Source organism: Mustelus asterias, chromosome 23 (genome assembly GCF_964213995.1).
Source record: "Mustelus asterias chromosome 23, sMusAst1.hap1.1, whole genome shotgun sequence".
Taxonomy (NCBI): domain Eukaryota; kingdom Metazoa; phylum Chordata; class Chondrichthyes; order Carcharhiniformes; family Triakidae; genus Mustelus; species Mustelus asterias.
In genome coordinates, this window is record NC_135823.1 from 39,399,496 (window position 1) to 39,416,120 (window position 16,625).

Here is a 16,625-nt window from a genome sequence, read left to right on the forward strand (position 1 = left end):
GAGGTGCCAGGTCCATGAGGATCTGGCACAGGTGCTGCACTGTCTCCTTACCAAGACGCAGTCTGTGGCAGCAGACGGTGTCCTGCAGTCCATCGAAGGACTTTTGTATCCTGTAGATGCGGGTCTCCGTCTCTGACATCCTCTGGCCCTCCCCTCGGGCCAATGGCCAGCCGCATCCTGCCCCTGACCGGTGGCCCCTTGTCCTCCTGCTGTGGCCCCTAGCTTGGGTTGGCTTTGCCACGGGCAGATATCTCGCTCCTCTGCCACAGCTATAACTACCAGTTCTACTGGCTCCAATGTGAAATCCATTACTGCTTTGGGGTTAGAAGGATAGGGGGGCTGGAAGGGGAGCGAGAGAGAGAGACACACAGTCAGTAGGTTATCCAACCTGGGCCCCTCACTCCTTCCCAGCCACCTGTGTCCCCATGAGTCTGGACACTGACAACCCGATAACATCCTCGATAACATGCGCCAGGTAACAGGTTCCGACCATTGCCACATCATCACCATAGCAGGCACAGAGAGCATACAGATGGCTGTTATGGGGTCCCCATTGGGATCCCTTGAAGCATAGACATGAGTGCACCAATCTGGACGTCTGGTGCAGTGGCTTCCTGGAGTGGCTTGCAGTTCAGACAGATAGTGGTGAACCACCCATATGACTATCACAAGATGGGTTCCCATTGAAGGCAGCACTGCAGAGTCCAAGCAGTGTGAGAAGACGTGTTAACACCTGCCGAGCTCCCTTGATTGGAGCAGCAGCTGCCAGGCCTGGTGCTTGTCACTGTTATTGGGGCCTGGGGATGGGATTCTGCAGTCAGCCACAGAGCCTGTCCAGTAGACAGATGGCAGAGTAACCATGGTGACGTCAGTGCAGCTGGGAGACGACCGCATTTGGAACTCCTCTGGGGTTGTTCAGTGGCCAGGGGGAATGCGTGCAACATGAGCCCCAAGCCAGCGATGACCCCGGCCATGAGGATCCCTACACCGGCACGAGCCCCCAAACCAACTCAACCATACAAGCCCCTCCACCCCCGCCCCGCAGCCCAGAGGTTGCTGCTCTGGTACTCAGCTCTTCGCTCCTGCTGCTCATGAACGACACTTTTATAGAGCAGGAGTGATTTGTGCTGGCGTATTCGTCGCACCCGAGAGGTGGGAAGCATTCGGGAGGGCGGACATTTGCGTGCTGATATTGATATTGCAATTCAGTAAATTTCAGGCTAACAAACTTCACGCCCGTTTTGAATGCAAAGCAGTTCACGCCAGTATAAAGAAGCTGGGAAGATAGCAAACCGTTTCACGCCGGGTGCGAATTGGATTTTTAGCATCACATGCTATTTTCCCAGCTCGTCACACTGATCGATGGTGAGGTGTTAAGATCACGCCCCATATCTTTTTGTTTCTTTTTCTCTCATGTACATAATCTGGCTTCCCCTTAAAACATCAATGATAATTGCCTCAACAATGTTCAATATTCTCCTCCTTGGGTGAAGTTTCTCCTGAATTCTGCACTGGATTTGTTACTGGTGGTGGTACAATTGAATGTAACCTTGAATTTGCGCTGTTTAATAGTTTGAACATTTCACTTCTTGTCATAGAATCATAGAAATCATAGAAACCCTACAGTGCAGAAGGAGGCCATTCGGCCCATCGAGTCTGCACCGACCACAATCCCACCCAGGCCCTACCCCCACATATTTACCCGCTAATCCACGCATCTCAGAACTCTAAGGGGCAATTTTTAACCTGGCCAATCAACCTAACCCGCACATCTTTGGACTGTGGGAGGAAACCGGAGCACCCGGAGGAAACCCACGCAGACACGAGGAGAATGTGCAAACTCCACACAGACAGTGACCCGAGCCGGGAATCGAACCCGGGACCCTGGAGCTGTGAAGCAGCAGTGCTAACCACTGTGCTACCGAGCCGCCCCTACAGTTTAATTCAAATTAATATGCCAGATATACCTTCCTCATTTTTTTAATAGCCTTATCTCCTTCTACAAGAACACCCCTCAGTCACCTCCTTTTACAGATGAAAAACCATAAATTCATTGATGTCTTCACATGATAGGGGTCAGCCTCCTTGGTCTGATTCACACTACTTGCAGGACTCAATTTACTGGTGACCAGGGCTGGACATGGTGCTGTAGGAGATGTGATCAGATGAACTCCTCCACAGGGACACTGGACTTGAGTAATGTGCGTAATATTTTTGGCCCCCTCCCCTCCTTGCTTTCTTAGCAGTTCTACCATCTTTAATTCCCTAACATTGAGTACGCTCTGACAGATCAGGGCCTGCTAATTGACCAATGTGTCTTCACCCAGCCTGGGCTTTGTGAGATGACAGGAACTTGACACCAATTATCCTCAGGCAAACAGCAGCTGCAAACAAAATGTTTCATCATCCTGACAGGATTGTCTCATTATCCCCCCTAAAAAGAGAACGAAAGGCATTGAGAGATGGTGGGTAAATGCAAGCTTTAAATCCAATTTACGTCCTGGATGTCGATTTAATGATCTATCTTTCATGGCCTTATTTAGTGGCTTGCATCAGGGTCACCACCTGTTCAGTTTTAACCTGAAGTTTGATTTTATGAGAGTGTTGTCTGGGAATTTCTAGAATGTAAGCTAGATGTCAAACATCAAGTTTTTTTTAAATTTTAGCAAATGTCCCAAGGGGATATCTTTGTTTTTCTCCCTCTGTCCCATCATCTGCAGCTCCTCATTATTAAAGTTTCCAATTAACTTTCAACAACTGCAAATCAAAAAAGTTGGGAGGAAACGTTCAAGAGCTTGATTGATATTCTTTTTTTGGAAACATGATGACCTTGATGAAATCAAATTGAAATTTTCAAGATTCTGACAGAGACATTGATAAAAGTTTCCAAATGGTTTATTAGATTTTCAGGGTTACCATCCAGGTATTAGGCATTGCGTGGCAGGAGCAGAGAATCAGTTGGGGAAGATGGAATACCTATGGCACAGTTTGTCTGATACCCCTTTAAATTAATGGAAGGCAGGCAAACATTGGTCTGTGCAACAGAGCCTGCCCCATCTTCCCTGTAGGATGAGACAAATAGTAACAAGCATTGTTCATTCTAGCGATGGGTTCAAATCCCAACAGATACAACTTCGAAAGGTGAAATTCAGCAGTAACATTTTCTCTGAAAGGCAAGAGACAGCAATAAAAAAGAACAACTACGAGGTCAAGAAACAGTATAATTCAAGAAAACTGACTGAAGGATAAAATGGGGTATCTCTCAAACGTGCTTGCTGAGCATAAGGCATTTTCATTGTTCCTAGGATGCCCATTTCCGTGTACGATACTTCACTGAGAGTTGGGAAATCAGACAGGGGAGATGGAGATAAGTTAACCAGACTGGCTGCTTTGATCATGGCTCAATGTCCTTTCTGGATAGTGGATATGGGTAGAAGTCAGGTGAAGGCTGTGGTGCCCCACAGGCGAATATCCTGTTGCTGCTTCATTGTCTAAACGTCCACACATCCAAGGTCTATTTCTAGAGGGTGCTGAGCATCCCTTGAACCAACGCCCACTATGATGTGTAGTCAACTTGGGAAGGGGAATTAGACCAAAAACAAAATATTTGAAAGAATAATACCCAATTTCTGCCACTAGACGGTGGAACAGGAAACCTGGGCACTTTTGAGCTACATAACTCACAGCTGCTGCTTTATCACATTGATATTAGTCAAGGAGTCAATTAAATTTGAGACTGGTCAGGAGTTGAGGCAAGACCATTTTGTCTCTATGAACTGAAAGAAATACTGATTACAGTGATCACATGATTATTTAACTCAAGATGGAATTATAACTTTAGGATTTGACGTCTTCACCCTTCGCGGAAACTCCAGTTGAATTCCACTAAAATCCAAGCAATGCTTTAAGGATCAACAAAGTGACATCCACATCCCATGAAAGAATAATAAAGTGTTTCATTCTGATTGCTCAGTGGGATGTCTGAGAGCTCATACTTTCTTCACATCCTCGCACTGGCACTGTGGTATTGATCCTGGGTGATGATCTATTCCTTTCCTGGTTATATCAATTGCAGTGTCGCTGGCTAATGAGCCAGTGAAAATAATTAGAATTTGCAAGAGAGAAAAGTTAATTTTCAGTAACATTCTTATTTACTATGCACAGATTATCAGAAAGAGCTAATGTCGGTCCTTTGTAGCTGTTTTCAGGATCAATGCTTTGTCCGAAGTGGTCAGTGATTCCTATATTTCATTCATTTGTCCACCATCGCCCTGAAAACAGCAACTCACATTGATAACAAAGAACAAGACATTGGTAAGGCCACACTTGGAATACTGTGTGCAATTCTGGTCACCCTATTATAGAAAGGATATTATTAAACTAGAAAGAGTGCAGAAAAGATTTAATAGGATGCTACCGGGACTTGATGGATTGAGTTATAAAGAAAGGCTGGATAGACTGGGATTTTTTTCTCTGGAGCATAGGAGGCTGAGGGGTGATCTTATAGAGGTCTATAAAATAATGAGGGGCACAGATCAGCTAGATAGCCAATATCTTTTCCCAAAGGTAGGGGAGTCTAAAACTAGAGGGCATAGGTTTAAGGTGAGAGGGGAGAGTTACAAAAGTGTCCAGAGGGGCAATTTTTTCACACACAGAGTGATAAGTGCCAGAGGTAGTAGTAGAGGCGGGTACAATTTTGTCTTTTAAAAAGCATTTAGATAGTTACATGGGTATGATGGGTATAGAGGGATATGGGTCAAATGCGGGCAATTGGGATCAGCTCAGGGGTTTAAAAAAAAGGGCGGCATGGACAAGTTGGGCCGAAGGGCCTGTTTCCATGCTGTAAACCTCTATGACTCTATGACTCTAACAAGAACAAAGAACGACAAAGGAACAGGCCCTTCGATCCTCCAAGCCTGTGCTGATCATGATGCCCTAAATAAACTAAAACAAATCTGCCCTTACTCAGTCCATATCCCTCTATTCCCTTCCTATTCATGTGCCCACCCAGATGTCTCTTAAATGCTGCTAATGTGCCTGCTTCCACCACCTCCTCTGGCAGCGTGTTCCAGGCACCCACCAGAATCTGAGTGAAAAACTTCCCCGCACATCTCCCCTAAACTTTCTGTCTCTCACCTCAAACTTGTGTCCCCTTATAATTGACACATCTACCCTGGGAAAAAGCCTCTGACCATCCACCCTGTCTATGCCTCTCATAATTTTGTGGACCTCTATTAGATTTCCCCTCAGCCTCCATCTTTCTAGTGAAAACAATCTTATTTATTCAACCTCACCTCATAGTCAACACCCTTGAGATCAGGCAACATTCTGATGAACTTTCTTTGCACTGTCTCCAAAGCTTCCACGTCCTTCTGGTAGTGTGGTGACCAGAACTGCATGTAATACTCCAAATCCAGCCTAACCAAGTTTTTATACAGCTGCAACATGATTACCCAACTCTTCTCAGTGCCCCAGCTGATGAAGGCAAGCATGCCATGTGCCTTCTTAATCACCTTGGCCACCTGTGTTGCCACTTTTAGGGAATTTAGGAATGCACGCCCAGATCCCTCTGCATGTTAATGTTCCTAAGGGTTCTGCCATTTACAGTATAATTCACACCTAAATTAGATCCTCCAAAATGCATCACCTCACATTTTTCCGGATTAAACTCCATCTGCCCTTTCTGTTACCCAGGTCTCCAATCTATCTATATCCTGTTGTATCCTCTGACAATCCCCGGCACTATCAGCAACTCCACCAATCTTCGTGTCATCCGCAAACTTACTAATCAGACCACCCACATTTTCCTCCAGTTCATTTATATATACAACAACAGGGGTCCCAGTACTGAGCCCTGAGGAACACCACTAGCCACAGATCTCCATTCTGAAAAACACCCTTTCACCGCTACCCTCTGTCTTCCATAACCAAGCCACTTCTGTATCCATAAAGCCAGCCCACCCTGAATCCCATGAGATTTTAGTTTTTGTACGGGCCTGCCATGTGGGACTTTGTCAAATGCCTTACTAAATTCCATATAAACTACATCCACAGCCCATCCCTCATCAACTATCTTTGTCACCTCTTCAAAAAATTCAATCAAGTTGGTGAGACATGACTTTCCTCATACAAAACCATGCTGCCTATCACTAACTAGTCCATTTTCTTCCAAATTATATATATATTTCCTGTCCCTCAGTATCTTCTCCAAAAGTTTCCCCACCACTGACACCAGACTCACCCGCCTATTATTTCCTGGATCATCCCTGCTTCCTTTCTACACTGATCTGCAGGTTACACAGGCATTAACAGCCATCTTGTATCTCATATATTGTCCTGTGTGAACTTAACAATGAATGTTCTCAGCTATTGCACCATGATGAATGATTGGGTGACAACTCAAAATGAGAATCCTGGCAGTTGTTCATCCACTCCCACAACCCCATACTTAGGCAATGGACCCTCAACCCTATCAATGCCCACTCCACACACCCTGGCAGATATTACCTCGAGTACAGCATAGGGATTTAAATTGGGGCTGCCAGGTACGAGGAAAACCTGAGTTTTGCAATAGATAGTTAGGCTCCAATTTTAACCAAACCTTCCCAGCAGGAACAGGGCAGATTCAAGTCATATGCCCAATTTTACACACCAATGAAATTAGTCAGATCAGTTATGAGAATTGGTGTCTGCCCCAAACCTGCTTCTGCCAACAGGCTGGGTTATATTAAAATCAAGATTGTAGAGATGGACAAGTTTAAGATGGAGTCACTCCAATTTCTTAAGAATATGGATCCTTCCTGTTCCTGTTTCCACCCCGGAACTAAGCATTGATCTTCCCAAACTTCCTCTCCACAACCGGTCCAGCATAGCTCAGGAAGCAGTCCCCCGATTGACACCAGAGAACATGTAGGGGGCGATTTTAACTCATTAGCCCGATTTACACCTTGCCTGAAAATAAGAACAGATACACAATTGATGTTAGCTGATTACCTATCACCTATTTTACACCCATGGTAGATCCACCCCCGCAAAGTGATCGAATGTCTCGAGTAAGAGCTTCTTTGTTATGTACCAGAATTTCATCAAGTGATTGAACCAAGAGTTCAAAGGTTCACTATACATTAGATCGGAAAGCAAGTTAAAAAGTGAACACAAAGAGTTTGCAAAAGGATTATAGATAGCTTAAGTTAGTAGCAAGACTTTGGAAGATGTAAGAAAATGTGAAGTTGCCCACTTTGGCAGGAAGAATTGAAAAGCAGTATGTTATTTAAATAGAGAGAGACTGCAGAACTCTGTAGTTCAGAGGTATCTGGTTATCCTTATACCTGAATTACACAAGGTTAGTGTGCAGGTACAGCAAGAAATTAGGAAGGTAAATGGAATGTTAAGACTTTATTCAGGGCCAGGGAGAGAAATTGTGGGCTCTTGTGTTTTGCCTGTTTCTGGGCCCTTTATCCCACACCATCCCTGACTTTAACACTCCCCCTCACATCTTTCTGGTGCCCATAATTGGGAACAATGGGAATGAACTGCTTTATCTCGATTTAGCAAAATTCTTGGCTTTTGTACTCTCTGTCTCTATTTATAAACCCTATTAAAAGCTCAGGTTTAAGCCTAACACACTTTACAATCACTGTTTTGTCAATTGCGCACAATCTGGGCATTTATATTGTGCAACCATCTCCATTTCTTTGAATCTGGCTCTGTGCAATATCCGGATAGCCACATCCAAAAGACTTGAACCTCAAGGATCACAAACATGATCCCATGTACAAATGAGAATATCTTGAACTAGCAGTGTCTATTCTATTGACACATGACTCCTAATTTCAGTTTCAAGTTTAAATATGGCAAAACCTTCCAGTAAATTAGCACCAACCAATTTACTTGAAATAATGCGCTATTTCTATCCACACAAGTTGGCTTTTACCTGCACATCCTTGGAGTGTGGGAGGAAACAAGAGCACCCGGAAGAAACCCACGCAGCCAGTCACCCAAGGCCAGAATTGAACCTGGGTCTCTGGCGCTGTGAGGCAGCAGTGCTCACCACTGTGCCACCGTGCCACCCTTAACCCCTTTTACCAACTCTCCTAAAAGCAATCAACTTTGACAATACATTAAACGTGAATTTCAAAAACAAAGTTCAGGTACGATGAAAATGTAAATAACAATGCCAAAGCAAATTGATCATTTAAGAAAGAGTAATGAAGAAAAAATGACCATTCAAAAATTGCCAAGCAACAGAGCGAATAAAACCTTTTTTTGCCTTTTCACTGAAGAAGCAAAGCTAGAGAGGAACGGCAATGTATTGAGGTGACGCATGGCACCCCGGATTGTGTCGTGTTGCCAGCATCCACAAGTGGGGACACTGGTCCCAGTGGGGGAGTGGGGGTCCCGGGACAGTAAAAAAGAAAGACATGCATCTATCTCTCTCTCTCTCTCTGTAACCCCCACCGTGTAGGTGGATTTTGGTCTCAGAGACATCATTGTGGCAGCTGCTGAGGAGGAGGAGGCTGAGAAAGTGGAGGGAATCGTACGGCCACTGCAAGGCCAGCCATTGCCAGAACCTGCAGAAGGAGGGCAGCGCAGTCTCCCGTAGGGGGTGGGGGGGGTGGTGTCAGGGGAAGGAGAATGCAGAGACAGAGGCTATACAGGACAAGGAAGTCCTTTGAAGGCCATGTGCCGGCGCTGGCTCCGCCTGAGCAAGGAGACAGTGCTGGCACCTGGGCCCACATAGGAGTAAGGGTTTTGACCACAAGGATGTGAGCCAATGGGCCAGGGTGAGGCGGGATGGGAGGGGGGCAGATGCCAGGGGGTGGTGTTTGACACAGGGTCTGCTGGATGCTGGGGAAAGCAGGTGAGGCGCTCTGTAACTTTTGCCCGAAGGGCCGATATCGCGCAGCACAATGCTCTGCGCCTCAACGCATGGAATCGGGGTACACTCTGCCCTGTGGGGGAGAATCAGAGACAGATTAGTCACAGCTATAGGGTGCAAAAAACATTTACAAGTGATTTTAACATTCATAAATACCTTAACCCTGATAAATGTTGACCTTCACCCATGCCCTCTTAGTGACCCTACAACTTTCTTATCTTACGTGGCCTCTGGCTATGTCTAGGTGACCCCCCAGGCTGGACATTAGAGGTGGAGGCGCCCATCTGTGATCCGTGCCCCATTGCCTGTGATGCCCTTGGCGGTTGACCCCTGGGGGGCCGAGAGACCTGGAGGACCCCAGCTGACTTGTGGATGACACTGATGTTTCCGTGCCACCCTGTTCATTCATCTGGCCCTGAGATGCACTGGTGTGAGGAAGGGGGGAATTCAGAAGGTCTGGTGACGTCCACAGTCTCCTGGGTGGAAGGCCTCAGCATGGGCTCCAGCCCTTCCTCCTTCCTCGGGGTGCCCATAGGCCCTGGGGACCCTCCATGGGATGCCAGGGCAGCTGGACTGAACTCCACAAGCCCCGGCGCCACCTGGCTCTGCCAGTCCTGGATGCCCAGATGCATCTGCCCCATGGTCTGTGATCCCTCAGCACTTGTCCTCAGACTGGGCCAAGCTCTGGAACCTCTCCACTACAGCATTTTGTGAGTGAGCCAAGCTCTGAGCCCCTCAGCATTAGCCCCATGAGCCCAGGCTAAGTTGTTGAGGCCCACAGCCAGGCCCTGCTGTATCTCCAGATTCCCTGAGAGAGCCCCAGCCATGGCCAACCGTGTCTCCAAAATGCCTCTAACACCGGTGGCCATGGACCGATGTGTCTCCAGAATACCAGCAACATCTTCGGCCGTAGCCCGCTGTGTCTCTGCCATGGCCTGCTGTCTCTCCAGGGTGGCCTGCACCCTGTCACCCATGAGGACAAATCCCTGATGCAGACTTTTCCATGCGGACTCCATCCTTGCAGTGTTAACCTGGGCACCACCCTGTGCCGGCACCATCTCCTGCAACAGCATCTGTTTGACTCCTCAAAACATGTTGCAGCATGGTTGCTGACTGTCCATCTACAACTATCCAGGTTTGCTGATGCATCTCCACCAGCTTTGGGATGACCAATCCTAGAGGCCTGACACCTGGCTCGGGGCCAGCTGAATCCTCATCTCCAGCAGATTTCCAAGTGCCCGAACCCTCAGATGTTCCTGCCCCCACCCGATGTGCATCAGTGGCCGTGAAGTGCTCATCAGTAAGTGACCCTTAAGCTTCACCACTAATATTCCCCACCATCGTGGTGGTCTCTGTGTTGGTGATTTGTATCATGGAAACCTGTGCCGATTTACTGGTTCTTTCCTCGTAGGATTCCTCAGGGCCTCCTTCCGAGGTGTCGTCTGAGGTGTCCTGGGGAGTCTCAGCAGGAGTGGGATGGGGGAGGGGGTGGGGGGGCGGCAACACCGGAAGGGCTTGGGGCATCAGGATCATCCCCTGTAAGAAAGGACACACATTAGTGGAAGGGAGGGAAAAGAGGCTGCGCAGCATGGCACTTACTTCAAAGAAGATCTTCGGAATAGGGTTCAGCAGATGCTCACTTGCATGTCGGATGCCGCCCTGGCTGTCGGTCACCATTCTCTGCTCCTCTTCCCCTGCCTGTACCAGGGCGCTCTGCTCTGTGAGGACACCACCATCAGTTTTCTCCCTGTCTCTTCTATCATGCGCGGTCTTCTCCTGTGGGGACATAAGGGGGATTGAAAGCATGATCTACGGAAGGGCACGGGGTGCAATGTGTGTCGAGGGTGGAAGCGCACGGGTGGATTGTATCAGGGCAATGCCTCGCCACTGTGGGGTACTGATTGGGGGGGTGCCACAGGGGTTGGAGGCATGTGCTGGGGGGTGGATCGGTTGGTGGAGGGCCCTGGGGTGTCTGGGCATTGTTTCACATTGTAAATGCAGCACATGTGACTGGTTTCGGTATGGGATGAACATTCATCCTTCCTGCACGAAGAAGGTCATTCATTTTTTTGCGGCACTGGTTGCCAGTTCGACGTGCCAGTGCCTGGGCACTTACAGCTACAGCCACAGCCTCCCAGACAGCATTGGCTGTGCAACCCCTTGGGCAACATCCCTCCATCGAGTACAGCAGCTCACACCTCTACTCCACAGCCAGGCCTGCTCACCATTCTCCTCTGAGCCGTCTTCCTGGCGTGACTGCCTTGTTAAGAGAGTCCAGATACAATCTGTTTGGGCCACTCATGGGCCCGTTAGGTAAATTTCAAGGTGAATAATGTAAAGGCTGCCTAATTTCAATAGAGGGGGAGCCATCTGGTGCTGATAGGGTTAACTCAACAAGGTACTGTGTCTAGGGTGGGTGGGAGGGGGGCAATGCACATGGGCCTCACTCAGCAAGGGGGAATGCTCACAGGAAGGGGGTGAAAGGCAGCAGTGAGGCCAGCGCACTGTGGGTGAAAGGCAGCAGTGAGGCCAGCGCACTGTGGGTGAAAGGCAGCAGTGAGGCCAGCGCACTGTGGGTGAAAGGCAGCAGTGAGGCCAGCGCACTGTGGGTGAAAGGCAGCAATGAGGCCAGCACACTGTGGGTGAAAGGGAGCAATGAGGCCAGCACACTGTGGGTGAAAGGGAGCAGTGAGGCCAGCGCACTGTGGGTGAAAGGGAGCAATGAGGCCAGCACACTGTGGGTGAAAGGGAGCAATAAGGCTAGCGCACTGTGGGTGAAAGGGAGCAGTGAGGCCAGCGCACTGTGGGTGAAAGGCAGCAGTGAGGCCAGTGCACTGTGGGTGAAAGGGAGCAATGAGGCCAGCGCACTGTGGGTGAAAGGCAGCAGTGTGGCTGAACAGGGGCCTGGCAGCACAGTACAGTGTGTGTGGGGTGGGAGGTCAGGAGTCCAGCAATGTCCAGTTCGGGGGTTGGGTTTGGGAGTCCAGCGATGTCGAGTTTGGGGGGGGGCAAGGGGGGCGGGGAGGGAGTGTTGGGGAATCCAGCGATGTCTGGGTTGGGGGGGGGTGCGCGAGGAGGTGAGAGGCCAGTGATGAGGCTAGTGATATGCATGGCGGGTGATTGGCCAGTGATGTCCATGTTGCAGAGGCGAGAGGCCAGCGATTTCATTGCTGGGATGATATTTGTACCGATCTCCCAGGAAATTGGGAGATCGGTGTATGTGCAGTGGCCCACTCAGCATGCTGGATCCAGCCTCCCTCATGGGAATAGGCCCCACACACCACTTTTCTAAGTAAATCACGCTGAGGCACTCTGCAGTGCTCAGAACGTTGGAGATTCGTTCTGGTAATCATGCTAAAAGAAACGGTACGAAATACTCCCGTTTTTCCGCATGTTGGGAACTTAGTTTTTTTGGGGAGAATCCCGGCCTTTATGTCTTAGGTCCTGGTTACCAGGGAAGGGGAGGAGACTAGGGCGGGCTAAGGAATGGGCTTAACTAACACTGACCTTGTGTCCGCCACTGCTGGCACTTACTCGGAACTGGCTTCAGCAGAATTCAGATGAAAGTGAGAGTTGGAAGCAGGTTGCCTTGCAGCCTAGGTTTGTCTCCTCACCCAGCCCACTGTGTGGATAGGTTTTTGGGAAGGGAGGAGGAAGAGGCTAGTCAGGGTGCATGTGTACATGTCTCCACACTGTGCAGCCTGTGTGTGTGTATCCAGCTCATTCCTAGTCTCAGAGTACACTCATGCACATTTTTGCAGCTTTAGTGAAAAAGCCCAAATGTCTCAAATTTGTCATCCTAACTCTGCCCTTCAGAATATCTTGGTGAAACTACAACGCCCCTTTTCTATTATTTTGATATCTTTTCTATGTGATGGTACTAAACTGCTCCTTTACTCTCTCCCTCTTGCATGTTCCCTCCTTCTTGCTCTCTCTCTCTCACTCACTCACGTGCTCCCTTTCTGTTGTGCTTTCCTCAACTAGTTTCTATTGGCCAAGCCTGCTGCCCAAGTTGGGGCTATGTTTGCTTTTCCCTGTATGTGGAAAGACCCACATCATCTCCTGCTCTGGTAGGTAAGTGACATGGATGGGGTTCATCTGTTTTAAGCTGCTGGACTGGGGTTTCCAAGCCTCCCGGAATCAGGGGGTTCCTCCCTGTTCACTCTCTCTCCAATAGCCTGGAAGATCAGTGATACAAGTTTCTTGCCAAACTTAATCCAAAATCCACAGCTGTATGGTGACACCACCTGACCATTGCCGCAGGAAATTGGAATCATGTGAAGTACAATCAGGAGGGTTAGGAGAACCAGGAGGCAAGGCCTGGGAGAGGGGTGTGCCATGGCACTGATGCCATGTCAGGTAGGTCTCTCAGGAGGTGGCTATTAAGGGTGCCATGTCCAGGAGCTTTGTTGAATTTGGGACAGTGGCCGGGTTTCAGTCAGGACATTCAGTGTGGCTTGTGGAGTCTGCTGGTAAAGCAAAGCTGCAAGTTGAGTCCTGGGCGCCTGCTCCCCTGAGGGTGAGGTGGCCACCTGAGAGAGGAGCAGAGCTGTCCAAGCCTGGGCCCCTGTAAAGGCACAGTCTGTACCTCCTCTCCCAGGCATGGCTTTTATTGCAAGGGGGATGGATTATAAAAGTGGGGAACATACGAATTAGGAGTAGGCCGTTCAAACCCTAGAGCTGCCAAATATGGAAAGGATGTTTCCTCTTGTGGGAGAATCTAGAATTAGGGATCACCACTTAAAAGGGTTCACCAATTTAGGATAGATGATGGGGAGAATTTGTTTTGGTGAATCTTTGAAACTCTCTTCCTCAAAAGAAGATGGAATTTTTTTAAGGCAGAGATTAATAGACTCTTGATTACCAAGTGAATACAAGATTATCAGGGGTAGGCGGGAATGTGGAACCGAAGATCAGATCAGCCATAAGCTTATTGGATGGAGGACCTGGCTCAAGGGTCAAGTGGCCTACTCGGATTTGTATGTTCGTGAATGCCTACTCTTCATTTTCTGCTAGCTAATATATTACCCACTACACCATGAGCTTTTTTTGTTGATGTGACACCTTAAGCTAAAGGTCCTGTTACAAGACATTGTTGAGACCACACCTAGACTACTGCATCCAGTTTTGGTCTCCATATTATATACTTGCTCTGTAGGTTGTTGAGAAGGTTTACTTGGTTGATTCCTCAAAGGTTTTTCTCATAAGAGGTTATCTTGAGGAAAGGTTGAGGTTATACTCTTGCTAATTTAGAAGAACATGAGGTGATCGAATTGAAACATGTAAGATTTTGAGGAGATGACAGGGTAGAAGCTGACAGACTATTCACCCTTGTGGGAGACACTTGAGCTCGGGGAGTGGGGGTAGAGCCAGGGTACCTTTTCAAAATTAGGTGTCATGAAATTAAGATGGAGGGGAGGAGGAATTTCTTCTCTCAGGCACTTGCTAATCTTTGGAATTCTCTACCTCAGGAAGCAGCAGAGGTTAGATCATATTCTATGCTGAGACAGACTGATCTTTGATTCGCAGGGGCACCAAGGGTAATGGAGGGGTGCAGGTAGACCGTCGAGTTAAGACCATAACTAAATCAACCATAATCTTAGTGAACAGCGGCAGAGGACCCTAGTCCTTTTTCTTATTATTAGGTGGGCTGAATGACCTTTTCCCGTGCCCAGTCCCCTGCTGTCTTTAGATACTAATGTTATCACTATTACATTGTGAAACAGAGGTTTATTTTTGATAACCAAATATACAGACACTTCGCATGGTTACCGAGTTAGTGGAATAGCATCACACTGAGCAAGTGTTTTAAGAGAAATATAAATTACTTCAGAATAACTCATATACTGTTCTGATAGGAAAAGCAAAGACAAGTTGCTGTTGTGTTTATGATGTTGCTAATAAACCGTGACCCGAGGGCAATTTCCATACATATATAAAAGGCAGTTAAACTACTGTCCTATATCACATCCACAATATGCATTAAAATTCCAATTTTGAATCCTGTCAAATTCCAGGCTTTTCTGTCAAGTGATTAGTAGCTCATGAATTAATAGTTGAGACATTTGCTTATTATTTCAGTTAGGGTATAACAGAACAGGCATTAACCCTTAGCTTGCTGAATAACAGGCATCCGATACTTATGTGGAGAGTAATCTTTGTGCTGTACAGTGGCTGACTGTACAGTTATAAAGCGAGTGTACCCCAACCCTTACCCTGAGTAAACAAGGAATTTGCACCATTACACAATCTGTCGTTAAGAAAACACCTCGTCGATCACAGGGGAATCTGACATCTTAGGTATGAGTATCAGGGTGTAACTGGAGAAAATATAGCTGGAAGATCTCGGGACATAACAAAAAGATACTCGGGCCTGAGCTTGGACCAGGGAAGGTCACAGAAGATGGGTGGGGTGGGGGGATTGATCAACAGCAAAAGAGAGGTAGAGAGATTATGAAAAGGATTTGGTAAGTTAACTGTAGAGACGTTTGGAAAATTTGGGGGGGTGGCGGGGGGGGAAAGAGGAGGTTCCAAAACGTGGGGCCGTAGATGAAAGATTGTCAGTAATAAATCTGATCTGGAACTCAAAAGAAAAAAAATACCCAGGGTGATGGGAATGTGGAAATGGCTGCCACAGCAAAGGTTGAGGCAAATAGTACAGATTCAGGGAAAGATGGATAAACACACCAGGAAAAAATAAATACAATGTAACGCAAAATATTGCAGATGCTGAAGATGTGAAAATAAGTGCAGGGAATACTCAGCAGGTCTGGCAGCACCTATGGAGAGAGAGTTAACGTTAAGTCAAATAGCTGCCAGAACCCTGAGCAGAAGAAAAGCGATAAGATTGATATGTCGATAGGATTGGATGCAATAGTTGAGGAGGTAGATGGCGAGTATATAAGCCAGTTGGCCAAATGTTCCTGTGCTCCAAATCCTGTCTTATTCTCACTCAGCCCATACCGAGTGACCACAGGAAGAGGCAACACATTAGCCAGAGTCCCTCTCCCGAAGGGATTCCTAAACCCCAACTAGATGTCAAGATCCAGCTGAACCATAATAAAAACAGACAATACTGGAACCTGGCAGCATAACCTTTCAGCAGAACCGTTAGTGGCTTCCATGATGACTCGGCAACATTCGCTGTTGAGCCTCCTGCACAATTCCGTGGGCCAGGTAACATACCAATGCTGTGTGGCAGTAAGAAAATCTCGCATGGAGATATAAACACTTCCTCTGTCTGGAGCTGGAATTCTTCACATTAGAACAGAACAAGAGACTGAACATATAGTCCGGTTAATAACAACAGCGCAAGCAGTCCAGACATGTACGAACAAGATCACAATTTATGGTGTAATTAACCCGGGGCCTGAAATTAGCCCGTCACCTCCCCGTTATCGAACCTGCTTTACTGGCAGATAAACTGACCCTTGGCAATTGAGCAATCTGTTTTGATTTATCGGCCCGATGACGGCTTTATGACCTTCAGTGTTGTTAATCCATCTTTCCCGACTGTCAGATTTTTTTCTCCTTGCCCTGCAGAACAAATTAAGTGCAGAGGCTGATCAGAGCATGTTTAATTTGGGTTCCGATTGATTGTCACCGACAGTCAGGAATTACGAGTGATTGTGTGATTGCGTTTAAGAACATTGATTTGTGAATGAATTCCCTTTATTACCAGAACTTGTGATCGCGCTCGCGGTGCTGCCTCTTTTAAAGAGTACTGCACTCTGATTAAACAACGTGG

General features: G+C 47.5%; 1 protein-coding gene across 1 annotated transcript; it reads right to left on the reverse strand.

Annotated features, from left to right (window-relative positions):
* Positions 1–2,947: 2,947 nt before the first annotated feature.
* LOC144510381 (uncharacterized) lies at positions 2,948–16,270 on the reverse strand. Its single transcript, XM_078239817.1, has 3 exons — positions 15,961–16,270; positions 10,478–10,654; positions 2,948–4,271 (listed from the first exon to the last, which is right to left on the reverse strand). Exons 1-3 carry the CDS (start codon positions 16,093–16,095, stop codon positions 4,242–4,244), a joined length of 342 nt encoding a protein of 113 aa, XP_078095943.1. The 5' UTR covers positions 16,096–16,270; the 3' UTR covers positions 2,948–4,241.
* Positions 16,271–16,625: the final 355 nt, after the last annotated feature.